This window comes from Electrona antarctica, assembly GCF_951216825.1.
Source record: "Electrona antarctica genome assembly, chromosome: 18".
Classification (NCBI taxonomy): Eukaryota; Metazoa; Chordata; class Actinopteri; order Myctophiformes; family Myctophidae; genus Electrona; species Electrona antarctica.
Window position 1 is genome coordinate 34,161,622 of NC_136799.1, and position 25,293 is coordinate 34,186,914.

The window sequence follows — 25,293 nt, forward strand, 5'->3', positions numbered from 1 at the left end:
AATTCAGCTTTCTGTGGAGACACATGCTGGAACTTTTTACATTGAAATGTTTTGTAGTTTCTGAGTTATTTAAGTTAAACGCCCAATGCATTCCCAATGGCAGATTTTGGCAAGTAAAGGTTTGAGTGGGGTTTGAACACACAATCTCCAGATCATGCAGCCAGTGTGCTAAGTCACTGATCTACTAGCTACCTTCCACAACACAGTCTGCTGTTCCCTTTGCCTGGCTGCATGATCTGGAGATTGTGGGTTCAAACCCCCCTCAAATCTTTACTTGCCAAAATCTGCCATTGACCCCCATTCTGAATTTCTCAAATTTAAAAGCACTATATTTCCAAAACTATGAAACATTTCAAAGATTCCTTTTCAGGCAAACATGTCCACCGTAAGATGAACCTAAATAGGTTTGAATGGGGTTTCTAGGTGTAAGTATTTAGGACTAGTAGCATGCCAAAGTTTGTACTATTGCCATTGGGAATGCATTGGGCGTTTAACTTAAATAACTCAGAAACTACAAAACATTTCAAAGTAAAAAGTTCCAGCATGTGTCTCCACAGAAAGCTGAATTATAAAAAGTGTTAATGGAGTTTCTAGGTGAAAGTGCTTTTTGACGTGCCACTATCTGCCATTGTAAATGTCTTAAATTTAAAGCACTATATTTCTAAAACTATGAAACATTTCAAAGATTCCTTTTCAGGCAAACATGTCCACCGTAAGATGAACCTAAATAGGTTTGAATGGGGATTCTAGGTGTAAGTATGTAGGACTAGTAGCATGCCAAAGTTATATTTTTTTTTCGGATGGCATACTATAGCATGTCGTTTTTCGTGATTTTGGGCTATTTGAAAAAAAGATGAAAATCATGAACAAACGACATACTATGGTCATGGTTTCGGACGGCATACTATAGCATGTCATTTTTCATGATTTTGGAGGATTTGAAAAAAAGATGAAAATACAACATACTATAGTCCATGGTTTGGGACGGCATAATATATTGTCATATTTTCATGATTTTGGGACACTATGTCAGAGCTAGGACTTGAACCTGCAGCCTCCTGATTCCCAGGCAGGCTCTGTACCCAGTGAGCCACTGTGCATGCTGTTCCTAAAAGGCAGAATAGATAATGACAGAAGAGCCAGAGACTTGTTTCCATTGTGGTTCATAAACATTTGAACGTCTAGAGATAAACAACAGCAAAAGAAACAATAGACAAATCTCCTGTTATTTTATTTTTTGTATTTTATTTCTGTATGAATGTTGTACTCAAAGGGAACAGCAGACTGTGTTGTGGGTCAGGGGACCTTAGTATAATTGCCTTATTTGAATCTGAATCCAACATATAAAAAACATATTTGTGATGATTGTTTAATTTGATTCCAGCAAAGAAATTTGATAGTTTTTCCTTTTTTTGTTCAGAATTGAAAAATGGGAAAACGTAACCGAAAAATCACAAAAACTGGTCAAGGGACCTTAGTATAAGTATGTTTGTTCAATTTAATCCAGCAAACAGAAATTTGCTATTTTTTTCCTTTTTTTTGTTCAGAATTGAAAAATGTGAAAACTCGAAGCCAAAACCCAGCTTTTAAAAGCTGCGTCAAAGTTGAGTTTTCAGGAGAAAAAAAGCACGCAAAAAAAGCTGTTCATTCTAAGCTTCAAAACGAAAAAGTTGGTATACATAGAGATAACATGGGAGCACGAAGCAAGAAGCTGCTTCTGGCTTCCTTGGTGTTAACGCGGCTTAAGTCTTATTATGCCTTTGTTTTTTTTGCACTACTGATTGTTACCCGTTTCCTTTCTTGTCAGTTAAAATCACCATTCATCATCACTTCCATCTTGTCCATCACCTAACCCTAACCCTAACCCTAACCCTAACCCTAACCCTAGTTGTCTGGTACCAGATTGGTTACCATATGATACCAGAACAAAACAAACAATAAAGCAGTGTGAACTGTCTGGAACCAGTTGCGCAGTGTGTTAGAACGCTGCCACATGATCGGGAGATGGTGAGTTCAAATCCCACTCAAGTCTTTACTTTCAAGACCGATTTCAGAAGAAGAAAAGCAAAAAAAAGCAGTGTGAATTGTCTGGAACCAGTGGCGCAGTGTGTTAGGATGCTGCCACATGATCGGGAGATAGTTAGTTCAAACCCCACTCAATTCTTTACTTTCAAGACCGATTTCAGAAGAAGAAAACCAACAAAAAAGCAGTTGAATTGTGTGGAACGAGTGGAGCAGTGTGTTAGGAAGCTGCCACATGATCGGGAGATGGTTAGTTCAAACCCCACTTAAGTCTTTACTTTCAAGACCGATTTCAGAAGAAGAAAACCAACGACCTATCAACCAACATATTCAATGGCATATCAATCCCATTAATCCGTTTTCTTATCAAGTTGAAGGCATCCCGGATTTTGCTGAGGGTGGGTTGGGTGTTTCACGGTTTCTCATCAACTCCATGTTAAATCACCCAATTACCCCCCAACGGACACTAGCCCTAACCTTAACCCTAACCCTAACCCTAACCCTAGTTGTCTGGTACCAGATTGGTTACCATATGGTACCAGGTCAAAACAAACAAAAAAGCAGTGTGAATTGTCTGGAACCAGTGGCGCAGTGTGTTAGAACGCTGCCACATGATCTGGAGATAGTGAGTTCAAACCCCACTCAAGTCTTTACTTTCAAGACCGATTTCAGAAGAAGAAAACCAACAAAAAAGCAGTTGAATTGTGTGGAACGAGTGGCGCAGTGTGTTAGGACGCTGCCACATGATCGGGAGATGGTTAGTTCAAACCCCACTCAAGTCTTTACTTTCAAGACCGATTTCAGAAGAAGAAAACCAACAAAAAAGCACTTGATTTGTCTGGAACCAGTGGCGCAGTGTGTTACGATTCTGCCACATGATCGGGAGATGGTGAGTTCAAACCCCACTCAAGTCTTTACTTTCAAGACCGATTTCAGAAGAAGAAAACCAACGATCTATCAACCAACATATTCAATGGCATATCAATCCCATTAATCCGTTTTCTTATCAAGTTGAAGGCATCCCGGATTTTGTTGAGGGTGGGTTGGGTGTTTCACGGTTTCTCATCAACTCCATGTTAAATCACCCAATTACCCCCCAACGGACACTAGCCCTAACCCTAACCCTAACCCTAACCCTAACCCTAACCCTAGTTGTCTGGTACCAGATTGGTTACCATATGGTACCAGGTCAAAACAAACAAAAAAGCAGTGTGAATTGTCTGGAACCAGTGGCGCAGTGTGTTAGAACGCTGCCACATGATCGGGAGATAGTGAGTTCAAACCCCACTCAAGTCTTTACTTTCAAGACCGATTTCAGAAGAAGAAAACCAACAAAAAAGCAGTGTGAATTGTCTGGAACCAGTGGCGCAGTGTGATAAAACGCTCCCACATGATCGGGAGATGGTGAGTTCAAACCCCATGCAAGTATTTACTTTCAAGACCGATTTCAGAAGAAGAAAACCAACAAAAAAGCAGTGTGAATTGTCTGGAACCAGTGGCGCAGTGTGTTACAACGCTCCCACATGATCGGGAGATGGTGAGTTTAAATCCCACTCAAGTCTTTACTTTCAAGACCGATTTCAGAAGAAGAAAACCTACAAAAAAGCAGTGTGAATTGTCTGGAACCAGTGGCGCAGTGTGATAGAACGCTCCCACATGATCGGGAGATGGTGAGTTCAAACCCCACGCAAGTATTTACTTTCAAGACCGATTTCAGAAGAAGAAAACCAACAAAAAAGCAGTGTGAATTGTCTTGACCCAGTGGCACAGTGTGTTAGGACGCTGCCACATGATCGGGAGATGGTGAGTTCAAACCCCACTCAAGTCTTTACTTTCAAGACCGATTTCAGAAGAAGAAAACCAACAAAAAAGCAGTGTGAATTGTCTGGACCCAGTGGCTCAGTGTGTTAGGACACTGCCACATGATCAGGAGATGGTGGGTTCAAACCCCACTCAAGTTCAAACAAAAAAATAAAGGTCCAGGGTGCAATCCCACCCCAGTCTTTACTGTGACACTTTGCTTTCCACAATGACATCAAGTAGCACAGAAAAGCTGTGTTGTAGTAACCATCAGTTAGCTCAGTGTGATGAGAGGCTGTCCTTGGGAGCCACAGGTCCAGGGTTCAAATCCCACATTAGGCATGACTGTGACACTTTGCTTTGCACACTGATTTCCTGAAGGACAACTTTAAAGCAGCCAAGAAATTCACCATGATTGTGTGCCGATAAGTGGCCCAGCGGATAAGTCAGATGATATCCGTAGTATACCTAGTAGAAGTGTGCCGGTTCAAACCCGACACACTCCTAGTAGGCGGTGATGGTTCAAATCACTGACACCTAGAGTAGGAGTGGCCCAGTGGATAAATCAGATGATATCCGTAGAATACCTAGTAGAAGTATGCCGGCCGACATACTCCTAGTAGGATGGTGCTAGTTCAAATCACCAACACATACAGTAAGTAGGAGTGTGTGCAGTTAAGTGGCCTGGTGGATAAATCAGATAATATCCATAGAATACCTAGTAGAAGTCTGCCGGTTCAAACCCGACATAGGATGGTGCTGGTTCAAATCACCAACACCTACAGTAAGTAGGAGTGTGTGCAGTTAAGTGGCCTGGTGGATAAATCAGATAATATCCATAGAATACCTAGTAGAAGTCTGCCGGTTCAAACCCGACATAGGATGGTGCTGGTTCAAATCACCATCACCTAGAGTAGGTAGGACCGTGTGCCGTTAATTGGCCCGGTGGATAAATCAGATAATATCCGTGGAATACCTAGTGGGATGGTGCTGGTTCAAATCACCATCACCTAGAGTAGATAGGACCGTGTGCCGTTAATTGGCCCGGTGGATAAATCAGATAATATCTGTAGAATACCTAGTAGGATGGTGCTGGTTCAAATCACCATCACCTAGAGTAGGTAGGGGGTCAGGTAAGAGTATGTAGGGGCAGAGTAGGTTGAGGTGTAGATAGGGGGACGAGTAGGTGAGGTGGGTAAGGTAGGGGGAGATTAGGTGAGGGGGGCAGGTGAGGTGGAGAGTAGCTGAGGGCAGGCCAGGCAGGGGAAGAGTAGGAGAGGAGGGAGGCCAGGCAGGGGAAGAGTAGGAGAGGGGGAGGCCAGGCAGGGGGAGAGTAGGAGAGGAGGGAGGCCAGGCAGGGGGAGAGTAGGAGAGGGGGAGGCCAGGCAGGGGGAGAGTAGGCGAGGATGGAGGCCAGGTAGGGGGAGAGTAGGAGAGGAGGGAGGCCAGGCAGGGGTAGAGTAGGTGAGGTGGGAGGCCAGGTAGGGGGAGAGTAGGAGAGGAGGGAGGCCAGGCAGGGGGAGAGTAGGAGAGGAGGGAGGCCAGGCAAGGGGAGAGTAGGAGAGAAGGGAGGCCAGGCAAGGGGAGAGGAGGGTGCAGGCAGGCGGATTCTTCCTGATCGTTTTTTTATAATTACTTTCTTTTTTTATAAAAAATCTTCTAAAATGATTTTTAAAAAAATAGGAAGACCAACCCTGCCTACTCTACCCCTGCCTGGCCTCCCCACTCTCCTACTCTCCCCCTGCCTGGCCTCCCCTTCTCCTACTCTCCCCCTGCCTGGCCTCCCTCCTCTCCTACTCTCCCCCTGCCTGGCCCCCCTCGCCTACTCTCCCCCTACCTGGCCTCCCCCCTTGCCCCCTACCTGGCCTCCCCCTCACCTACTCTCCCCCTGCCTGGCCTCCCTCCTACTCTCCCCCTGCCTGGCCTCACACCTCTCCCCCTGCCTGGCCTCCCCCTCACCTACTCTCCCCCTGCCTGGCCTCCCTCCTCTCCTACTCTCCCCCTCCTCTCCTACTCTCCCCCTGCCTGGCCCGCCTTGCCTACTCTCCCCCTGCCTGCCACCCCCTCGCCTACTCTTCCCCTGCCAGGCCCCCCCCCTCACCTACTCTCCACCTCGCCTGCCCCCCCCCCCCTCGCCTAATCTCCCCCTACCTTACCCCCCGCCCCTACTCCTCCCCCTAACTGACCAACCCTCACCTACTCCTCCCCCTATCTACACCTCAACCTACTCTGCCCCTACATACTCTTACCTGACCCCCTACCTACTCTAGGTGATGGTGATTTGAACCAGCACCATCCTACTAGGTATTCTACAGATATTATCTGATTTATCCACCGGGCCAATTAACTGCACACGGTCCTACCTACTCTAGGTGATGGTGATTTGAACCAGCACCATCCCACTAGGTATTCTATGGATATTATCTTATTTATCCACCGGGCCAATTAACGGCACACGGTCCTACCTACTCTAGGTGATGGTGATTTGAACCAGCACCATCCTATGTCGGGTTTGAACCGGCAGACTTCTACTAGGTATTCTATGGATATTATCTGATTTATCCACCAGGCCACTTAACTGCACACATTCCTACTTACTGTAGGTGTTGGTGATTTGAACTAGCCCCATCCTACTAGGAGTATGTCGGCCGGCATACTTCTACTAGGTATTCTACGGATATCATCTGATTTATCCACTGGGCCACTCCTACTCAAAGTGTCAGTGATTTGAACCATCACCGCCTACTAGGAGTGTGTCGGGTTTGAACCGGCACACTTCTACTAGGTATACTACGGATATCATCTGACTTATCCGCTGGGCCACTTATCGGCACACAATCATGGTGAATTTCTGGGCTGCTTTAAAGTTGTCCTTCAGGAAATCAGTGTGCAAAGCAAAGTGTCAGTCATGCCTAATGTGGGATTTGAACCCTGGACCTGTGGCTCCCAAGGACAGCCTCTCATCACACTGAGCTAACTGATGGTTACTACAACACAGCTTTTCTGTGCTACTTGATGTCATTGTGGAAAGCAAAGTGTCACAGTAAAGACTGGGGTGGGATTGCACCCTGGACCTTTATTTTTTTGTTTGAACTTGAGTGGGGTTTGAACACACCATCTCCTGATCATGTGGCAGCGTCCTAACACACTGAGCCACTGGGTCCAGACAATTCACACTGCTTTTTTGTTGGTTTTCTTCTTCTGAAATCGGTCTTGAAAGTAAAGACTTGAGTGGGGTTTGAACTCACCATCTCCCGATCATGTGGCAGCGTCGTAACACACTGTGCCACTGGGTCAAGACAATTCGCACTGCTTTTTTGTTGGTTTTCTTCTTCTGAAATCGGTCTTGAAAGTAAAGACTTGAGAGGGGTTAGAACTCACCATCACCCGATCATGTGGCAGCGTTCTAACACACTGTGCCACTGGTTCCAGACAATTCAACTGCTTTTTTGTTGGTTTTCTTCTTCTGAAATCGGTCTTGAAAGTAAAGACTTGAGTGGGGTTTTAACTCACCATCTCCCGATGATGTGGCAGCGTCCTAACACACTGCGCCACTGGTTCCAGACAACTCACACTGCTTTTTTGTTGGTTTTCTTCTTCTGAAATCGGTCTTGAAAGTAAAGACTTGAGTGGGATTTGAACTCACCATCTCCCGATCATGTGGGAGCTTTCTAACACACTGCGCCACTGGTTCCAGACAATTCACACTGCTTTTTTGTTACTTTTCTTCTTCTGAAATCGGTCTTGAAAGTAAAGACTTGAGTGGGGTTTGAACTCACCATCTCACGATCATGTGGCAGCGTTCTAACACACTGCGCCACTGGTTCCAGACAATTCACACTGCTTTCTTGTTTGTTTTGTTCTGGTACCATATGGTAACCAATCTGGTACCAGACAACTAGGGTTAGGGTTAGGGTTAGGGTTAGGGTTAGGGTTAGGTGATGGACAAGATGGAAGTGATGATGAATGATAATTTTAACTGACAAGAAAGGAAACGGGTAACAATCAGTAGAGCAAAAAACCCAAAGGCATAATCAGACTTAAGCCGCGTTAACACCAAGGAAGCTAGAAGCAGCTTCTTGCTTCGTGCTCCCATGTTATCTCTATGTATAGCAGCTTTTTCGTTTTGAAGCTTAGAATGAACAGCTTTTTTTTGCGTGCTTTTTTTCTCCTGAAAACTCAACTTTGACGCAGCTTTTAAAAGCTGGGTTTTGGCTTCGAGTTTTCACATTTTTCAAATCTGAAAAAAAAAAGGAAAAAAATAGCAAATTTCTGTTTTCTGGACTCAAACAGAATTATACTAAGGCACCACCATTTTTGTGATTTTTCGGTTAGTGTTTTCCCATTTTTCAATTCTGAACAAAAAAAGGAAAAAAATAGCAATTTTCTTTTTGCTGGATTAAATTGAACAAACATACTTATACTAAGGTCCCTTGACCAGTTTTTGTGATTTTTCGTTTAGCGTTTTCCCATTTTTCAATTCTGAACAAAAAAATGAAAAACTAGCAAATTTCTGTTTGCTGGAATCAAATTAAACGAACAAAAATCACAAATATGTTTTTATATGTTGGATTCAGATTCAAATAAGGCAATTATACTAAGGTCCCCTGACCGTTGTAGCAGGTAGAAGAAGATCAGTGACTTAGCACACTGGCTGCATTATCTGGAGATTGAGGGTTCAAACCCCCCTCAAATCTTTACTTGCCAAAATCTGCCATTGACCCCCATTCTGAATTTCTCAAATTTAAAAGCACTATATTTCTAAAACTATGAAACATTTCAAAGATTCCTTTTCAGGCACATATGTCCACCGTGAGATGAACCTAAATAGGTTTGAATGGGGTTTCTAGGTGTAAGTATGTAGGACTAGTAGCATGCCAAAGTTTGTGCTATTGCCATTGAGAATGCATTGAGCGTTTAAGTTAAATAACTCAGAAACTACAAAACATTTCAAAGTAAAAAGTTCCAGCATGTGTCTCCACAGTAAGCTGAATTATAAAAATCACACCTGTGTGAACTGAGTGGTGCAAGGTCTTATATAGCCTGATCAGCTGTGGTCTGACGTAATGTCAGTGACCATAGTATTAGTAACCATGCTCATTCTTTTGAGGGACAGGTACACAAACACACACACACGGGTACTAACAAAGCCAGTTGTTGGAGTGGTTTGCACCACTCAAAATGTGTGAATGGAGTTTTTAGGTGAAAGTGATTTTTTGACTTCAAGGTCCTTTTCTGTACCAGCTGCACCATCACTACCATAGCCTGACTGAGTGAGATTTCCATGCGCTTTCATCTTCTTCTTTCTTCAAAGTAAAGTTTCAGAGTAAAGACCAGAGTGGGATTTGAACCCACAAATTCTGGATCATGTGGACAGCCACTTAACACATTGAGCTACCAGGCTATCTTTGTTCTGTCATGGTTTCTCCTCTATATTATGTGATTAAAATCCAAGATAACACAAAAGCACTAAAAGACACCTTTGATGCACAGCAAACACCATTAAAACGCTCTCTGTACATGATCCCAAGGCCCCATTTGAAAAGTGACACCAAGAAGAACAACTTAATCACAGAGGGCTCAGTGGCACCCTTGTTAAGACGACATCCATGTGAGCCAGAGATTGTGAGTTCAAATACTTTCACTCTGCAGCACGTTTTGGAGAATAACATCCAGAAGAACACTAGAAAGAGATGGTAAGCTGAGAAGATTTTCAGAGAGCATGGTGGCACTCTGTTAAGCTGCTGTCTATGTGAGCCACAGCTCATGGGTTCAAGTTTATACCATGGCCTTGGACGGCATACTGTAGCACGCCGGTTTTCTACATTTTTGAGGATTTGAAAAAAGACGAAAATCACTCCGATACCATGGACTATAGCCCATTGTCTCGGACGGCATACTATAGCATGCCGTTGAAAAAAAGACGAAAATCACTCCGAGACCATGAACTATAGCCCATGGTCTTTTCATCATTTTTGGGGATTTGAAAAAAAGGCGAGAATCACTCCGAGACCATGGACTATAGCCCATGGTCTCGGACGGCATACTTTAGCATGCCGTTTTTCATCATTTTTGAGGATTTGAAAAAAAGGCGAAAATCACTCCGAGACCATGGACTATAGCCCATGGTCTCGGAGCGATTTTCGTCTTTTTTCAAATCCTCGTTTTTCATCATGTTTGACCATGGACTATAGCCCATACTCATGATTGACTGCCTCCTAAGCCCTGCCCCGCACCGAGGAAGTTCAAGTGTGCCCAGGCTGACTGCATGCAACGCCGCCTAATGTTAACTGGAGAGCAGGAACGCCACTACAAAACACAGTGATTGAACCATGAACAGAATGTCAGAAACGAACGCAAACAAGGCCCACAAGGTTGTGACACACATACATACACGTTTAAAAAATAATAATAATAATAATAATAATAATAATATGGGGAGAAAAAAAGGGACAGAGAGAACGTTTCTTTCCCATTATGAGGTTTAAATTGACCAGTTGTTTTTATTGAGGCATTATTTTAGTTTTGTTGTATGAGACTTTTGATTAGATGTTTTAGTTGATTTTTAGATTTGTTTGAGTTTTGAACCAGTAACCTTCGGATTACAAACCACAGATTTATCTTTTGAGCCACGCTGGCATGGAAAGTACAATCAACAACGTTATACATAACTTTCCTTTTAGAATTTAGATGGACAGTGAAAATTATCCTTGGAAGGTTTGAACTCTTAACCTTCGGTTTACAAACTATGGATTTGACTCTTGAGCCAGACAGACATGAAGGATGGAATTGAGAACATAATACTTAAGAATTATAGAATTTAGAATTTAGATGGACAGTAAAAATGTTCCTTGGCAGGTTTGAAACCTCAACCTCAAGTTTATAAGTCCTGGGGTTATCACTTGAGCTACACGTCAATGGAAAGCATAACTGAGAAAGTAACACTTCTCCAACCAACTTTTACAATTTACAGTGGACTGAAAATGTTTTCTTAGAGAATTGAACCCTAACTCTTGGGTTTATTCAGTTTATAAAGCCCAGGTTTATCTCCTGAGCCACGCTGGCATGTAAGATACAATTGAGTTTGGGTTTATTTATTAATAAACTGAGAAAAACCATAGTACAATCATTGTACAAACTACAAAGGTGTCTCACAATATAATTCTCAGATGTACAAGCTCGCTTATATAGACAAATCCACGGAGGGGTGACCTGGGCACAGCCATTACTGAGGTATACCTCAGTATGGCTGAGCAGGTACACCTGGCTGAGGTAATCGCTACACCTGGCCTACAGGGCAGTGTTCCATGGATTTGTCTATAGATCAACAATCTTTGGCAAAACATAAATTTGGCAATATACAATAAATTTGGCAATAAACTGCAACAGCATCTCGTTTTTTTTGGAGTCTTCCCCTCTCTATCTTAATTCTGTTTAACTAACCACTTATACCATCTACAGTTGGGTGCCACCGATATTGTCCCTTATCATTTGACCCATTTAGGCCTGACCTCAAAATTTAAAAAAATCCTTCTAAATCCTCTAGTTTTCTGAAATAAATATTTTCACGATTTTTAAAAAATAGCAGACCTACAAGCTCGTAGCGCGCCACTCGGTGGCGCGCTATGAGCTTGTAGATCTGCTATTTTTCAATAGCTAAATTATAACAATGTTTATCACCAAAAGGGGTTCCCGCCCAAAATGGGTTAACTGTCCTTTTGCGCAGATCACGCAAACCTCAGCAAAAAGAAAAGGACAATATCGATGGCCTTCAACTGTATACTTACTAGTGTAAACTCATAATTAGGACATCTAGGGAAATAGCAGACTACCAACTCACAATGCATTGCAGATTTGCGATTTTCTGCCCATGTTCCCCCCAAGATAGGGATGCTATAGGGTTCAAGTGGTTAACATGGCATTACAAAATGATTGTTCAAACAACTCTACTGTATGTTCAACTGCAAGTTATGTCCACCATTGCTTTCTAGAATGCCATTGCTATAGTAAATCTTTGAAATTGAAACTACTACTAGTGTATGATGCACTATGTTTACATGTTTGAAATAAAACACAAACTTTATATAAGCTCTATAGCAATTTGCACACTGGTCATTCAAAGACAAGGGACAGGTCTGAACCGAAATGTGGATTTGGAAAATTGTTACACCCATAGTGTAAACCAGTTTTCATGTCTTTTGGCAAGACGAAAGAATTGGTTCGTTCTCTGTACACTTTTTCCTTATTTGAAAGTGGCTGATCTATTGGGGGAAAAGAGGCTCTATGTAAATATGAAATGGCACGAATATTATTTATTTGTACGAAACCTTTTTTTACTATCACTAAATTATTGTTGTTTTATGGCTACAACAGTAGATTGTTTACATCATTAAATAAGCGTCATCTTTTAATATTCATTTTAAATTATTTAATATCTATCTATAAATGCACAAAGTCTCTGTGTGTGTGTGTGTGTGTTTGTACGTGTGTGTACGTATGTCTGAAACCCACGTAACTCGAGAACCGTTAGCCCCACCGACTTCAAGTAGTAGGCAAGTAAACATTAAATGTATTAAATGTATGTGACCATACTAATAACTAGACCTAGACAGAATATTTAGACTAGATCCTCAGAAATAATAAAGTATTCAAGTTTCACACCGATCGGTCCAACAGCGCCAGAGATTATCTGTTCACAGACAAACACATGGACACGGACGGACGGACAGACGAAAACAGCCTCTGGCCTTCGGCCATCCGGCCAGGCGGAGACAAATATAGTTGTAATTATCACTGCTTGTTGATCAAAAACAGTCCGCTATAAAGGTTGTTGGTTCAAGTCCACCACTGCACAGAATATATATCAGAGAGCTGTATAATCACATTCCCCTGTAGGGAAATGTTGACACTGCACCCAGATATAGGGGGAGAGAGAGCCTTTTTGAGCGGTGCCTCCGCTCCATTACGCAGCTATGTGTGTATGTATGTCTGTAAGTATGTCTGAGCACGGACAGCTGCAACACCTCGCCAATACCGCTGGATGGCACTGTTGCTTTTTCACTCAAATATTGACGTCAGACCAGAGCTTGATTAGCGAGAGAAAGGGAGTGAGAGAGCTCCAGCTGTGCCGACTCCACCGATGTGTGTCAAACTTCGCTTTACATTATTTTACTCATGCAGCTTCCGTGCTAGAGACTGAATGCATCTGAAAATTACGAGAGGCAATAGTCTGGAAAAATGAGAGTTTCCCGTTTCATCAGGTCATGCATGTAAGGTAGCGCATGGACTTAGTCACATGATAGGACTATATACAAAACAAACTAATGTGGCAGTATTTCCGGGTTGGAATGTCTATGGATATCTACAAAATGTAAGATACATTGTCCAGTATTAGCTATGTCTAGTTTGTCAACCTGTGGATATTTAGAACAAAATAATATGTTTGTAATGCTCAGTATAATCATCACCATGGGGCCTCACCTGCCCTTTATTCCGAAACCCCAATAGTCCTCAAAAAGACAGTTTAGTGTGAGGTTAGGGTTAGGGTAAATATTATTCGACTTAAAGTAGTAATAATCCGCTTCGTCGGACCAATGATGCTTCAGAACAAAGAGCGGGACGAGTGACATGGCACATCACCGTAAAATACAATGCCGCCACCAGCGTTATCCACCCAGAAATATTGTTTTGGTTGTGGTGGTGACACCATGATGATTTGGTTGGAGCATATTAGATAGAAAATGGTTTGTGACATAACAATGAGATGTGATCAAGGATGTTCTAAGGCTGTGTTGATCAGACGGTGACTTAAAATATCACAATATGGTAAGGTAAGATTTAAAGTAACCTTTGGTGTAATTTAGCTTAGAGTATGGTACGGACAGTACCATACTCTAATTTGTACTTATAAGGTAAGATTCATGTATAAAGTATTTGTTTGTTTTAGAAACGCATAAGCGGAAAACATTGAGTTGGGGGAGGGGGTATAGCCAATGGAGCCCATTTGCCAGTGGAAACTCTCACCACAACCACCAACCACAGAGAGGCTGGCAAGCACTAGGAGGTGAGGGGAAAGTAGGACCACAAGCTATACACAGGGTCAGTGCAAGTAAACAACACAGGGGAAATACTACCTGAAATATGCCCACCACATGCAGACCATCTGACAAGTGATTTCTAACTAAAAAGGATTAAAAGATTATTTTTGGGTGTCGCCTCACAGAGTCACAGCTAGAAGGTCCTGGGTTCAATTCCTGCTGGGGACGCTGTGGGCGCTAGGGGTATGTGTTCTGTCCTCTGTGTCATCAGTGCCCATACCTGAGGTTGGGTTGGCGAAAGGGCCCTTCTGTGTGGAGTTTGCATGTTCCCCCCGTGTCCCCAATAATGTGTTCCTTCTACCCGTTATGTCCAAACAGGAAAACTCCCCCCTGTCAGGTGAAAAGAAGTGGCTTGGACTCCTCATGCATTGAAGGAAGCATGAGGTCAGTCCGTTGCTCTCCCCAGGTTGGCAGAGGGAGTGTAGAGCCCAGGATTACATTAGATAATTGACACTAGGTGAAAAAATCACACCTGTGTGAAGTGAGGGGCGCTAATATGTTAAAGTTCTCAAGATTACTTTCAAATTAGAGATTCCTGATATTAACTCTGAACTGGGTAAAACTGCCTTTCAATAATATGCCCCCCACATGTTTACAATCAGAAGATCTTGATTTCACTGATTGATTTAAATGTCTTGTATGGAATAATTTGACATATAGCTGTATTGTTTATTTTCCTTGTAATGTATTTGTGTTCAAATGTATGTTATGTACAGTGTAATCAGGGTGTCATTGTAAAAGAGAGCTGGTTCTCAATATTGACTTCCCTGAATAAATAAAGGTTGAAAGAAATAAAGAAAAAGAAAGTCTAACTCATGTTCATTAGGTAATCACATAATGGTGATGTAAAACAAACGGTGCCAACACAAACATTAAAGGCCATTAACAATAAAGAGACAATATGATGTAAACGACACATTATGACGTAAATGTTCCCTTCATTGTCAATGCGTTTTACAAAACAAACTTTGAACTAAAGGCTTGCAGAGCTAGCGCCCTGCAAAAATGGGTTACAAAATCGTGGGATAAAAAAATATATATAAAAGAAAATCCCTGTCCCCTGGTTTAAGCATACCTTGTTCAGGCAAAGGGAGGCGTTTTCCTCGACCATTGACACTGTCAATCTTCTCAAGTCTTCCACCTCCTTAACGTGATAGTTAAGTGCCTCATTCAGTCGGACGTTCTCCTTGAATACAGAGCGTGAGGCGTCATCCAGCTGGCTGTTGATTTGGGGATACAAGCAAATCAGAAAGAGAAGCCATGTCAGAAACTTTCTAAAATTGCCAACACAGTGAGAAGTTAAAGCATGAATATTGAAAATTCAGTTTATCAGGCTACATGAAGATCTGAGAATTGGTCATATGCTACCTACTGTAGCATATTAGTGATCTACAAACGTTTAGTATGTATGTATGTATGTATGTATGTATGTATGTATGTATGTATGTATGTATTTATTTATTTATTTAACTTTCTCCCTAATTTAGTCTGTGTTCCCCATATGTACAGCAGTCCCTGCCACTGTCAACCCCTACTTGTTTGTCTGGGGCTATAGCCTGGCCCAGCCAGTGTGCTTTCTGGTCTAGAGGGGCGGTCGCGCTTGGAGCAAGCGCTGGAGAATATTGGTTCACCGTTCAGAGCCCCCTGGTACGTTAAGTGGCCAGTCCAGGCCTGCAATCACGTTTCTTCTCCAAGGAGTCACCTGCTGCTTCCTTTCACCTGACAGTGAGGATCTATCCCTCCCTCCCTCTCTGCAGACAGGTGCCCTGGTCAACCTGCTGTTCATGTTGAGCGCCCAGCCAAGCCCAAAGCACTGTGGAGGAATCAAACCACAGCCTCCACGGTGGTGCGCAGGTATTTGCCCCTGCGCCACCCGGACGCCCCACAAATGTTATTTTAAAATACTATATGTGGCCTGTTAATTTACTGTGACTCACTCAAAGCTGGTGAATTGGCTTCGGAGCTGAATAAATGAGGTGTGTCCATGTAGAGTAAATCGTGACTAATATATCCCAGTAAAATTCTGTGCTCCTAGTCAGCAAATGTAATTAAACTGGGTCAAACTGGAGCGTGTTCACACTTAAACTCAATTAGTGGTACTCAACTCAAATCAACATCAAAGCCTCACCAACACCAATGTCAATGTGTTATGTAAAATGTAACACCACAGAAGCAAAGTAGCCTATACCCCCTTATGGATTCAAAACTAACATAGATGTTTATGTTTGTTTAAGACAAGGCCCGTTGAGAGTGAGACTGCGAGGAATGTAATCGTTGTCTGTACACATTCGTGAATCTGACAAGATGGTGAAGTGGGAACAATAACCTTGTTTTCTGTACTTGTGATTTATTTACTTCTTCTGCTCTACCCTGCCCTGAATGTTCAGTTTGAAGAATAAAATTAGCCTGTAATGACACAGCAGAGAGACACTTACACAATGGCTTCGTTGTGGGCTCTCTCAGCTAGCAGGGCGATCCTCTGCTCAGCCTCTCTCTCCAGGCGAGCCTGTGCAAAGGAATAGACACAACTCACTGTTCCTCCTATGTGTCTCTTTGCTTCTTTTGGCTTCATACCTGACTAGATAATTGTTCAATTTAATGTCAATAAGTACTTTCAACTTGGCGTCTCTATTTTGGGAATGTCATATGGGCGTTATAACTTTTTTAACATTGTAAAAAAATATCTAAATCATTAAAAAACGTTCAACAATTTCCAAACATAATTGTTTGGGTTGTTATTTAATAGCAAAAATAGCCAATAAGCTCACTACTGTATGTCAAGATGTGACACGTTGAGACACACAACACCGTCATACAACTACCTTAGTTGGATCGCATTATTACAAAACTACTGTACTTCCATGTCCACTTTGTCTTTAACTTATGACTGCAGTGCAGTGAAAATGTCTGTCAAATCTTTCATACCTTTTCAATGAAGAATCTGTGCTCCATTCTGGCCAGGTTGTCCTGGTGTTGTCTGTCAGCAACATGCATGCTTTCATTAATCTGGAAAACACAGGGTTAATGTTTACTGTTAAAATTATGTGATGAAGGTCAAACACACCTGTTAACCCATTAAGGCACTAAAAAGCCATTATTTTATGGCTATTCAAAAATAGTAGATAGATCTTTGAATATATATACTTTTTAAGAGAACCATTTTAACTCAAATCTTTGCTCCTGGGACTGAGAGCCCCTGGATTGGAACAAAATCTTTTGCGCTGGGGGGACCGCAGCCAAATACATACATGATTTTTGTGGTCCTTGACATGAATTAGGTTTGAGCACCACCGATATATATATAGCAACATAAGTTTTTCAGAAAAAATACATTTTTAGAATGGGCCTCAGGTCTTAATGGATGAAGTACAGTAATCATCTGTGTATTTATCCTCACATCGCTGAGCTCCTGCTCCATCTGGGCTTTCTTCTTATGAAACTCCTTAATCGTCTTCCACTCCCCCTGAATCATCTTAAAATCATCTGACCTCTCTCTGAACCTGTCTTCCAACTCGTTTATTTGAAGTGTGTATTCAGCAACCTGCAACGTTCAAAAACAACATAGAAGATAATATAGTGTGTTTACGCACATAAAAGTTTAAATACATAAATGTGTCTCTGTGAAAGGCCATTTGTATAGATTCAGGAAGAGTACATATTATGCTCTTTTTTCAGAGAACTATCCAGAGATTCCAGGGACACAGAACAACTGCTTATACCAGCTGAGAAGTAAACGTTCTAAAAGTTCACAATGACCATGCCCTTTGCAACCCAGCCCAACTTAAGCACACATCAGGCTGGGTTTGTCAGGCTCAATACCTCAAGTCAGAGTCAATTGCTACTGTGGACACACCAGTCAGAGAAAAAATGCAACAACGTGACCAAAGTCATACAGACACCAGCGAAACATGCGCCCACAATGATGTACATGATGAGTAAATGAATGGTTTCAAACCATCTGACTACATCTTTTTGGCTTAATTGTTATTCTTCAGATAAGGAGGAAAGCCGAGATCTGTTTGCGCTGCTACTGTATGCTGTGCCGCCAACGTGCGCTTGTGCTGTTGTTGCCCCTAAACTGACGTTTCTGGCAGCTACAGCAACACTCAAATGACAGTTACCCAAAGTGTTATCGTGGTATCAAGCCAATATGGCAGTAACATTATTCTTTATTTATTGATTTTAAAAAATAAATTCAAAATGTTCAACATGGTGACATTGAGAAGACTCAGTGGATTGCACTGTTGCCTCACAACAAGGGATTTACATCCTTGGCCTACTGGCAGCGCGTGCACAAGACATTTGGCACTTAGCTCTCCAGTGAGACACTGAGACAGATATTCTCCAAAATGCTTTTCAAGCATTCCTCTGTAAATTGGCTCTAAGCCTTTAGGTCGGAGGGCTTGAACCTGAACACACTTGTGACTGAGTAATATTTAGTTGTTCTCCAAGAGATTTTCAAGCATTCCCCATGGTCATTATACCTAAGTTAACTTAAGTGTTAGAGAAACAGAAACAGTACTTGAACACACAACCTGTGCAACAGTGAGTCACTGAGAACTCTACTTGTTTTCCCAGAGCTTTTCAAGCTTTCCTCTGGTTCATTCTCCTTAAACAGAGAACTTAAACACCCAACCTCAGCAACACTCATTGACACCTATTAGTAGGGGAGCCTATCAATCAAATTTTGATGCCCGTGATTTTGGAATGTTAATTTTTGGAGACAGGTATATCTTGATTCTTGGGGTTACCAGAATGCCAAAAAAACATGTCTCCAATTTTTTATGTCAGGTTTAGCATGTTTAATTAGCATAATTAGCTAATAAATTGTCAAAAACGGAAATGGCAATAACTTTGCTTCTAGGTAACTTATAAAGGTGATCTAAGATTCTGAGTCCATGTTTGTGATGTCCAGATATTCATCTGTTACCATTGTGAAGTCATACAACCTTTCCTAATTAGCATAATTGCCATACATTATGCAAAAACGAGGTGAACATCAGCAAATTGCTGCATGTTTTACTTTTAGTCAACTTTGAAAGCTTCTCACAGACTTCAAGTGTATGTTTACAACTCCAGGAATAATTATCATCCTATGAATAAATCATGCAACCTTTTGTCTATGTAATAATTATGTAATAATCACACCAAAACCAGAAATAGCTGTATTTCTTTGCTTTAAGTTAATTAATACGCATGATCTTACAGACAGTGTAAGTCTGTTTGCATGTCTAGAAAATATTAGAAGCGACCTCGCACTAAAGGGCTGGGCGAGTGCTGGTGCTTTGGAATGGGGGGTCAGATCAACATATCTGCCTGGGTCATGACAGACTGCTGGGCGAGTGCTGGTGCTTTGGCATGGGGGGTCAGATCAACATATGGAATGTATTCTGAACTGGCCATATATGGAGCGTGTCTTGAGTGTACAGGGTTTGATGAGGTCAGATCAACATATGGAATGTCAGAACAGGTCAGCTCCATATAGAGATCTAATTTAATTTTCGGGCCTGTTGAGAACTAATAACTTTGGGGCAGGCCCGTCCATAATTTCCTAAAGGCGACCTGCAGTCGCAAGAAAGAACAATATGGGAAATGGTCACAGAATTATCAGATTGTTTATTCTAATATTTACAGAAAGTTTTGAAAATTTAAGGGTCTCCATCTTCGTCGTCATCGTCAATCCCCAACAGATGTGCCTTGCTTACCACACACCTCTAATCATCTGCCCCACACATGCACATCTCAGAGCAGTTTAAATTTTAGATCGACAAGAACAATGTGATATGCACTGTGATTTCTTGCAGACACATTTGATCAGTTGGGTAATGGTGGCTGGCCCGTGGGTATCCCGTGTTGTGACTGGCACCAGTTGAGCTCCCTCAGCCTCCCATCCATATTCAGTTGCTGGTGGCATCTGTGGGTTAGGTACGTGCTGCGTCAGAACTGAGCCTTTTTGTAGCTCATAGTATATACAGTAGCAACTGCAGATACCACCTCCACAGGACACCTGTTTAGACCTGGCCAACAGGTTAAATTCCCTGGAGCTGTCTGATCAGCTCCAGAGACGGCATGGAACCCTGGTAAGGCTGAAGTCCTCGTTTTACCCAGTGCCTGCACTACTGGCTCCAGCGATGATACGTTTTTTGTTCCCCACACCGGTGATGAAATAGATGTCCTTGCACAGCTGATGGTACCGTCGTATTGTAAGAACAAAGACATCAGTGTCAGGGGACTCAATGTAGAGCTGTGTTGCCCCTCTTCGGACAGCATCCAGGCTGTGCAGGATTATCCTTGTGTCAGCCTCTTCCTGTACGCTGTGGAGATGTTTTACATCGATAGAGTTTGAGTGGACAGCCTGCCTTGACGTGATTATAAAAACATTGGGTTTCACCTGGAAGTGTTGGAGGGCTTTCTTAGCAAGATAAGACAGTCAGCTCATCTTTGGTGCTGATACCTGACAAGAATTGTTTTTCTGACACTTCCCTATCGGTGTGTTGTCTTCCACATGATAAGTGGTAGGGGCCCGGGGCTTTCCACCCTGGCGTCGGTCAAATACTACATGGATCTCACTATGTTCTTTGGTCTTCCTGTCCAGTGTGGCTATGGAGTGGTCAGCTTACTGGGAACATGTCTTGATCCATGGTGGCTTTCCCATTGCCTGTACCAATGCCATTCCATCTATGACAGTTACACTCTTAGCTGGAAGGGTACAACTGTCAAAAAAGATTGAAGCATTTGTTTGCCAGCTGTACGAGCCCGGTACAAATCCTGTGGATGTTGATGAGCTCAGGTGGAGGTTATTCACAAAGAAACAATTAGAAGCCGAGAAGCTGCCACCTACACAAGCAGCATTAAATCAAGCCATTACCCATGCATATTATCAGGCAATGGTATGGGATCAGGACCACGTACCTAACCCACAGATGCCACCAGAAACTAAAAATGGATGGGAGGCTGAGGGAGATCAACTGGTGCCAGTCACAACACGGGATACCCACGGCCCAGCCACCATTACCCAACTGATAAAATGTGTCTGCAAGAAATCACAGTGCATATCACATTGTTCTTGTCGATCTCAAAATTTGAACTGCTCTGAGATGTGCATGTGTAGGGCCGATGATTAGAGGTGTGTGGTAATGTAAACAAGGCACATCTGTTGGGGATTGACGATGACGAAGACCCTTCAATTAAATGTGTTTTCAAAACTTTCTGTAAATATTAGAATAAAAATCATGTGATAATTCTGTGACCATTTCTCATATTGTTCTTTATTTTATGAGGGATATATATATATATATATATATATATATAAAGCTAATAATGGAAAGGTTGCATATCCTAGTTATGGAAAGAGAATATTTTCTAGACATGCAAACAGACTTACTGTCTGTAAGATCACATTTATTAATTAACTTAAAGCAACGAAATATAGCTATTTCTGGTTTTGGTGTGATTATTACATAATTATTACATAGACAAAAGGTTGCATGATTTATTCATAGGATGATAATTATTCCTGGAGTTGTAAACATACACATGGAGTCTGTGAGAAGCTTTCAAAGTTGACTAAAAGTAAAACATGCAGCAATTTGCTGATGTTCACCTCGTTTTTGCATAATTTATGGGAATTATGCTAATTAGGAAAGCTTGTATGACTTCACAATGGTAACAGATGCATTTCTGGACATCACAAACATGGACTCAGACTCTTAGATCACCTTTATAAGTTACCTAGAAGCAAAGTTATTGCCATTTCCGTTTTTGACAATTTATTAGCTAATTATGCTAATTAAACATGCTAAACCTGACATAAAAAATTGGAGACATGTTTTTTTGGCATTCTGGTAACCCCAAGAATCAAGATATACCTGTCTCCAAAAATTAACATTCCAAAATCACGGAAAGTGATAGGCTCCCCTACTATATGTGACCTCTACTTAAATTGGCTCTCAAAACTCACATTTAAGTTGGAGGTCTTGAACTTGCAAAGTCAGCACCTTCAGCCAAATGCTGAACATACTGAGCCCAACAACAACACTGGGTCCTTTTGCATGTCTGCAGTTGACCCTGTACCTTGTTTGCATTAAAAAAAAATAGACCTGAAGAGCATGGAATTTAAAACATGTCCAGTCAAACTTTTACCTACTATGAGACAACAGACCATCTGTTTATGTTTTTTAACATAACCATGTCTGGATGGTATGAAACCCAAATATTTCTTTTAGCGTATAGTTGCCCCAGAAAATATATTACATTTAGAAGAATGGAGGATCACCCAATTAATTTGTTTATGAAAACACAAACTTTATTGGTAGTCTTTAAAGAAGATCTGCTGTTTTAGTTTAATTCATTGAAATGAATAAAAATAGAAAACAGCAAAGAAACTTGTGAATATATTTAATGGTTTAGCTTTATTAGATAATGAATCCAACTTAAGTTTCTTTTCTCTTTTTCTATTTCTATTTTCTTTATGTGCTAAATAAAACATTGAAACCGTTAAAATTTATTTCACTGACATCCCCATATTGACTTGTCACGAGTCCCTGGCATTTGCCTCACCAACATCGCACGCACGCACGCACGCACGCACGCACGCACGCACGCACGCACGCACGCACGCACGCACGCACGCACACACACACACACACACACACACACACACACACACACACACACACACACACACACGTCTTGACTCAAGTTTGCATGTGTTCCAGAACTATACATACTACATGTACAAACTTGCAGTATATTGTACATACTGTAGTGTAAACTGAATGCATACCAATGGTTTCTAGTTTTAACAGTTTTCAGGATTGGCTGTGACTAAGACTTTGAATCCGCCACATTGCCTCCGGCTTAGCCGAGCATCCTTAAATACAAGCACAACTGGGGGAGGGACGTCTGGCAGGGAAGGTAATCTTTATCGCTGCACACTGCACAGGCGACTCCTATGGGCTGGGGCAGCACCTGACAATGGGGAGTGTTGAAAGGTGAGGACTCGGAGTAAAGTGGAGGCCCTATATCCTCTCACCGGTGGGGGCTCCCAGTGGCAGGTGACAAGACTACACAGAAATGTGTGGGGAACTGACTAAATTGTGAGGGGGGGGGGGTTCTCTAAATTATTTAAAAAGGTCATCTTTCCACACAATAAATACCCGCCATTTCAAAGTGGAAATGCGCCTACTGTGCATTTCTTAATGTAGTGTGGTAAATGGCTTTGGAAAACTCTTTATGATATAATTGTTTGGCTGACTGGTTTTCTCAGCACCCAGAGTCTCATCATCAAGACTAAAGCCAGGGCACTCACGTTCTCGGACTGCTTTTGATGAGGTAGTTTCCACTAAGTCACTTTTCAAGACGAACCATTTTATCACCTCGCAATGAGAAAAAGAGTTGGAGGAGAGCGTCTCGGGGTCACATCTTTGGAGTCAACCACAACAATATATATGTTTTCAACATGGGCATACCGCATATGTGACAGTTCCACCATGCATGTCTAAAATGGGGATGTTTCAAGTTGATCCAGACCAAGCCTCTTTTTTGTGCCTCTGCTGCTTATTGGATCACATTTGAGTATGAAGTAAGCGCTAGGAGATGGAAAACAGCTGTTTAGCAAAAGCTGGAAATATTCCCCCTTGTTTGGACGCTTGATAATAATAGCATTTGATCATGTGATTTTAATTACAATTAACAGAGGCTAATAAATAGTGTCAAAAAATAGACTGTGCTATTCTTGGCAATTTACAAAGACGTGAGGGAATGTATGTGTAGACATCAAGATTGACTACTAGCACGTGTCAATGCAGTTTTCCCAGACCATCTGTTTTCTTTTTTGTGTGTGTGTTTTGCCACTCAGAAGGATTCAGAACCCTTTTAGATTGTGTAACTGATAAAGTACTGTTTTGTTTTGTTGTTATGCTGCAGCTTTCTTTGTCTTACATAAAACGTAATTACATATACAACACAGCTGTTCAGATCCAGCACATTCCTTTGATTCGTGAGTCAATGGGTTTAAAGTAAACTGTTGTCTCATTCGATACTGTACTTGACACATGACTACATTTGACACCAAAGATATAAAAACATTCTGCGTGTTGAGCACTGATTATAAAAAAAAATCAGACCCATCTGAACTGAGTGGTGCTGTACTGTACAAGCTCCCCTCCCTGCCCTCTCTCTGTGTGTGTGTGTGTGTGTGTGTGTGTGTGTGTGTGTGTGTGTGTGTGTGTGTGTGTGTGTGTGTGTGTGTGTGTGTGTGTGTGTGTGTGTGTGTGTGTGTGTGTGTGTGTGTGTGTGTGTGTGTGTTAGGCTGCAGTGACAACACAACAGTGACACTTGGTGGTCAACAAACGCTATTTCCGTACTCTGACACAGGGACAGACACAGGGACAGCCATATGGACACACATTGCCGTCTATAGGAGTGGCTAGCACCACTCAAAATGTATTTTTACACTGTTAAATTAACACTGGGATTTTGTTTTGTATGCAAAGGGATTTTTGCCATTTATTTCTACCAATTTTCTAGTCACATGATGACTGTTGTGTTTGTGTAATGATGCACCCTACCAGTTTCTGTTTCTCCTCCTGCGCAAGTTCCTTTTGCCTTCTGAGTTCATCCTCCAACATTGTTATCTATAAAATGACACAAACAAAATGTATCCCATATGCCACACACTTACACTATTGGTGGAGGTGTTGCCAAAAAGACTACAGGAATATGTTCCCAATATAACTTAATAAAGGATGACTACATACATACATACACATACATACATAATAATAATTTAAAAAAATAATAATAATAATAACAACAACCTTCTCTTCCTTCTCAGCATCCTTTTTGTTTAACAGTCTGATGATGTCAATGGTGTCCTTTTCTGTTCGATATTGATGGTTTGTCAGGTCATCGTTGGCTCGTGCCAACCGGCGAGCAGCCTCACGGTACTGCCCACGTGACTGTTCGGTGAGCTCTAACTTGGCCTCCCATAGAGCAGCATTGGCCTTTGCCTTCTCAATGTCAGACTCTTTGTCTGCTTTCGAGTCTTGTTTGCTTTCTTTCTTTCCTTTTCTGTATAGCAATGAAGTGAAATTGTGTTCAGATAAGTCACAGCAGGCCAGGGTAAAGACAGCTGCAGCCAATTAAATTAATCATTAGTCTGCTAGATGTTTATTTTATGGTAAGGTGTAAACCCCATAGCCTAATTTGTGTCAAATTAGCCAAAAACTACAAATGATGTTCTTTATGTGTCAATAAACAAACACAGTAACCAAATAGACATGCATACACCTAATTATATTGTAATAAACCCAAAATATCTACTTAACTACACAATATACAATTATAGGAATGCCGCAGCCTAATAAGTAGG

The 25,293-nt window shown here is 41.8% G+C and overlaps 1 protein-coding gene across 1 annotated transcript in view; it reads right to left on the minus strand.

Moving 5' to 3' along the window:
- Positions 1–25,293, minus strand: part of bbof1a (basal body orientation factor 1a) — a gene marked incomplete at both ends in the record, with an annotated part of 32,078 nt that overhangs the window by 6,583 nt on the left and 202 nt on the right. The window contains 6 exons of the mRNA XM_079527498.1: positions 14,995–15,139; positions 16,355–16,425; positions 16,845–16,925; positions 17,317–17,460; positions 24,491–24,556; positions 24,740–24,992. Of these exons, the coding sequence (XP_079383624.1) occupies positions 14,995–15,139; positions 16,355–16,425; positions 16,845–16,925; positions 17,317–17,460; positions 24,491–24,556; positions 24,740–24,992 (760 nt within the window). The remainder of the gene's footprint in view (positions 1–14,994; positions 15,140–16,354; positions 16,426–16,844; positions 16,926–17,316; positions 17,461–24,490; positions 24,557–24,739; positions 24,993–25,293) is intronic.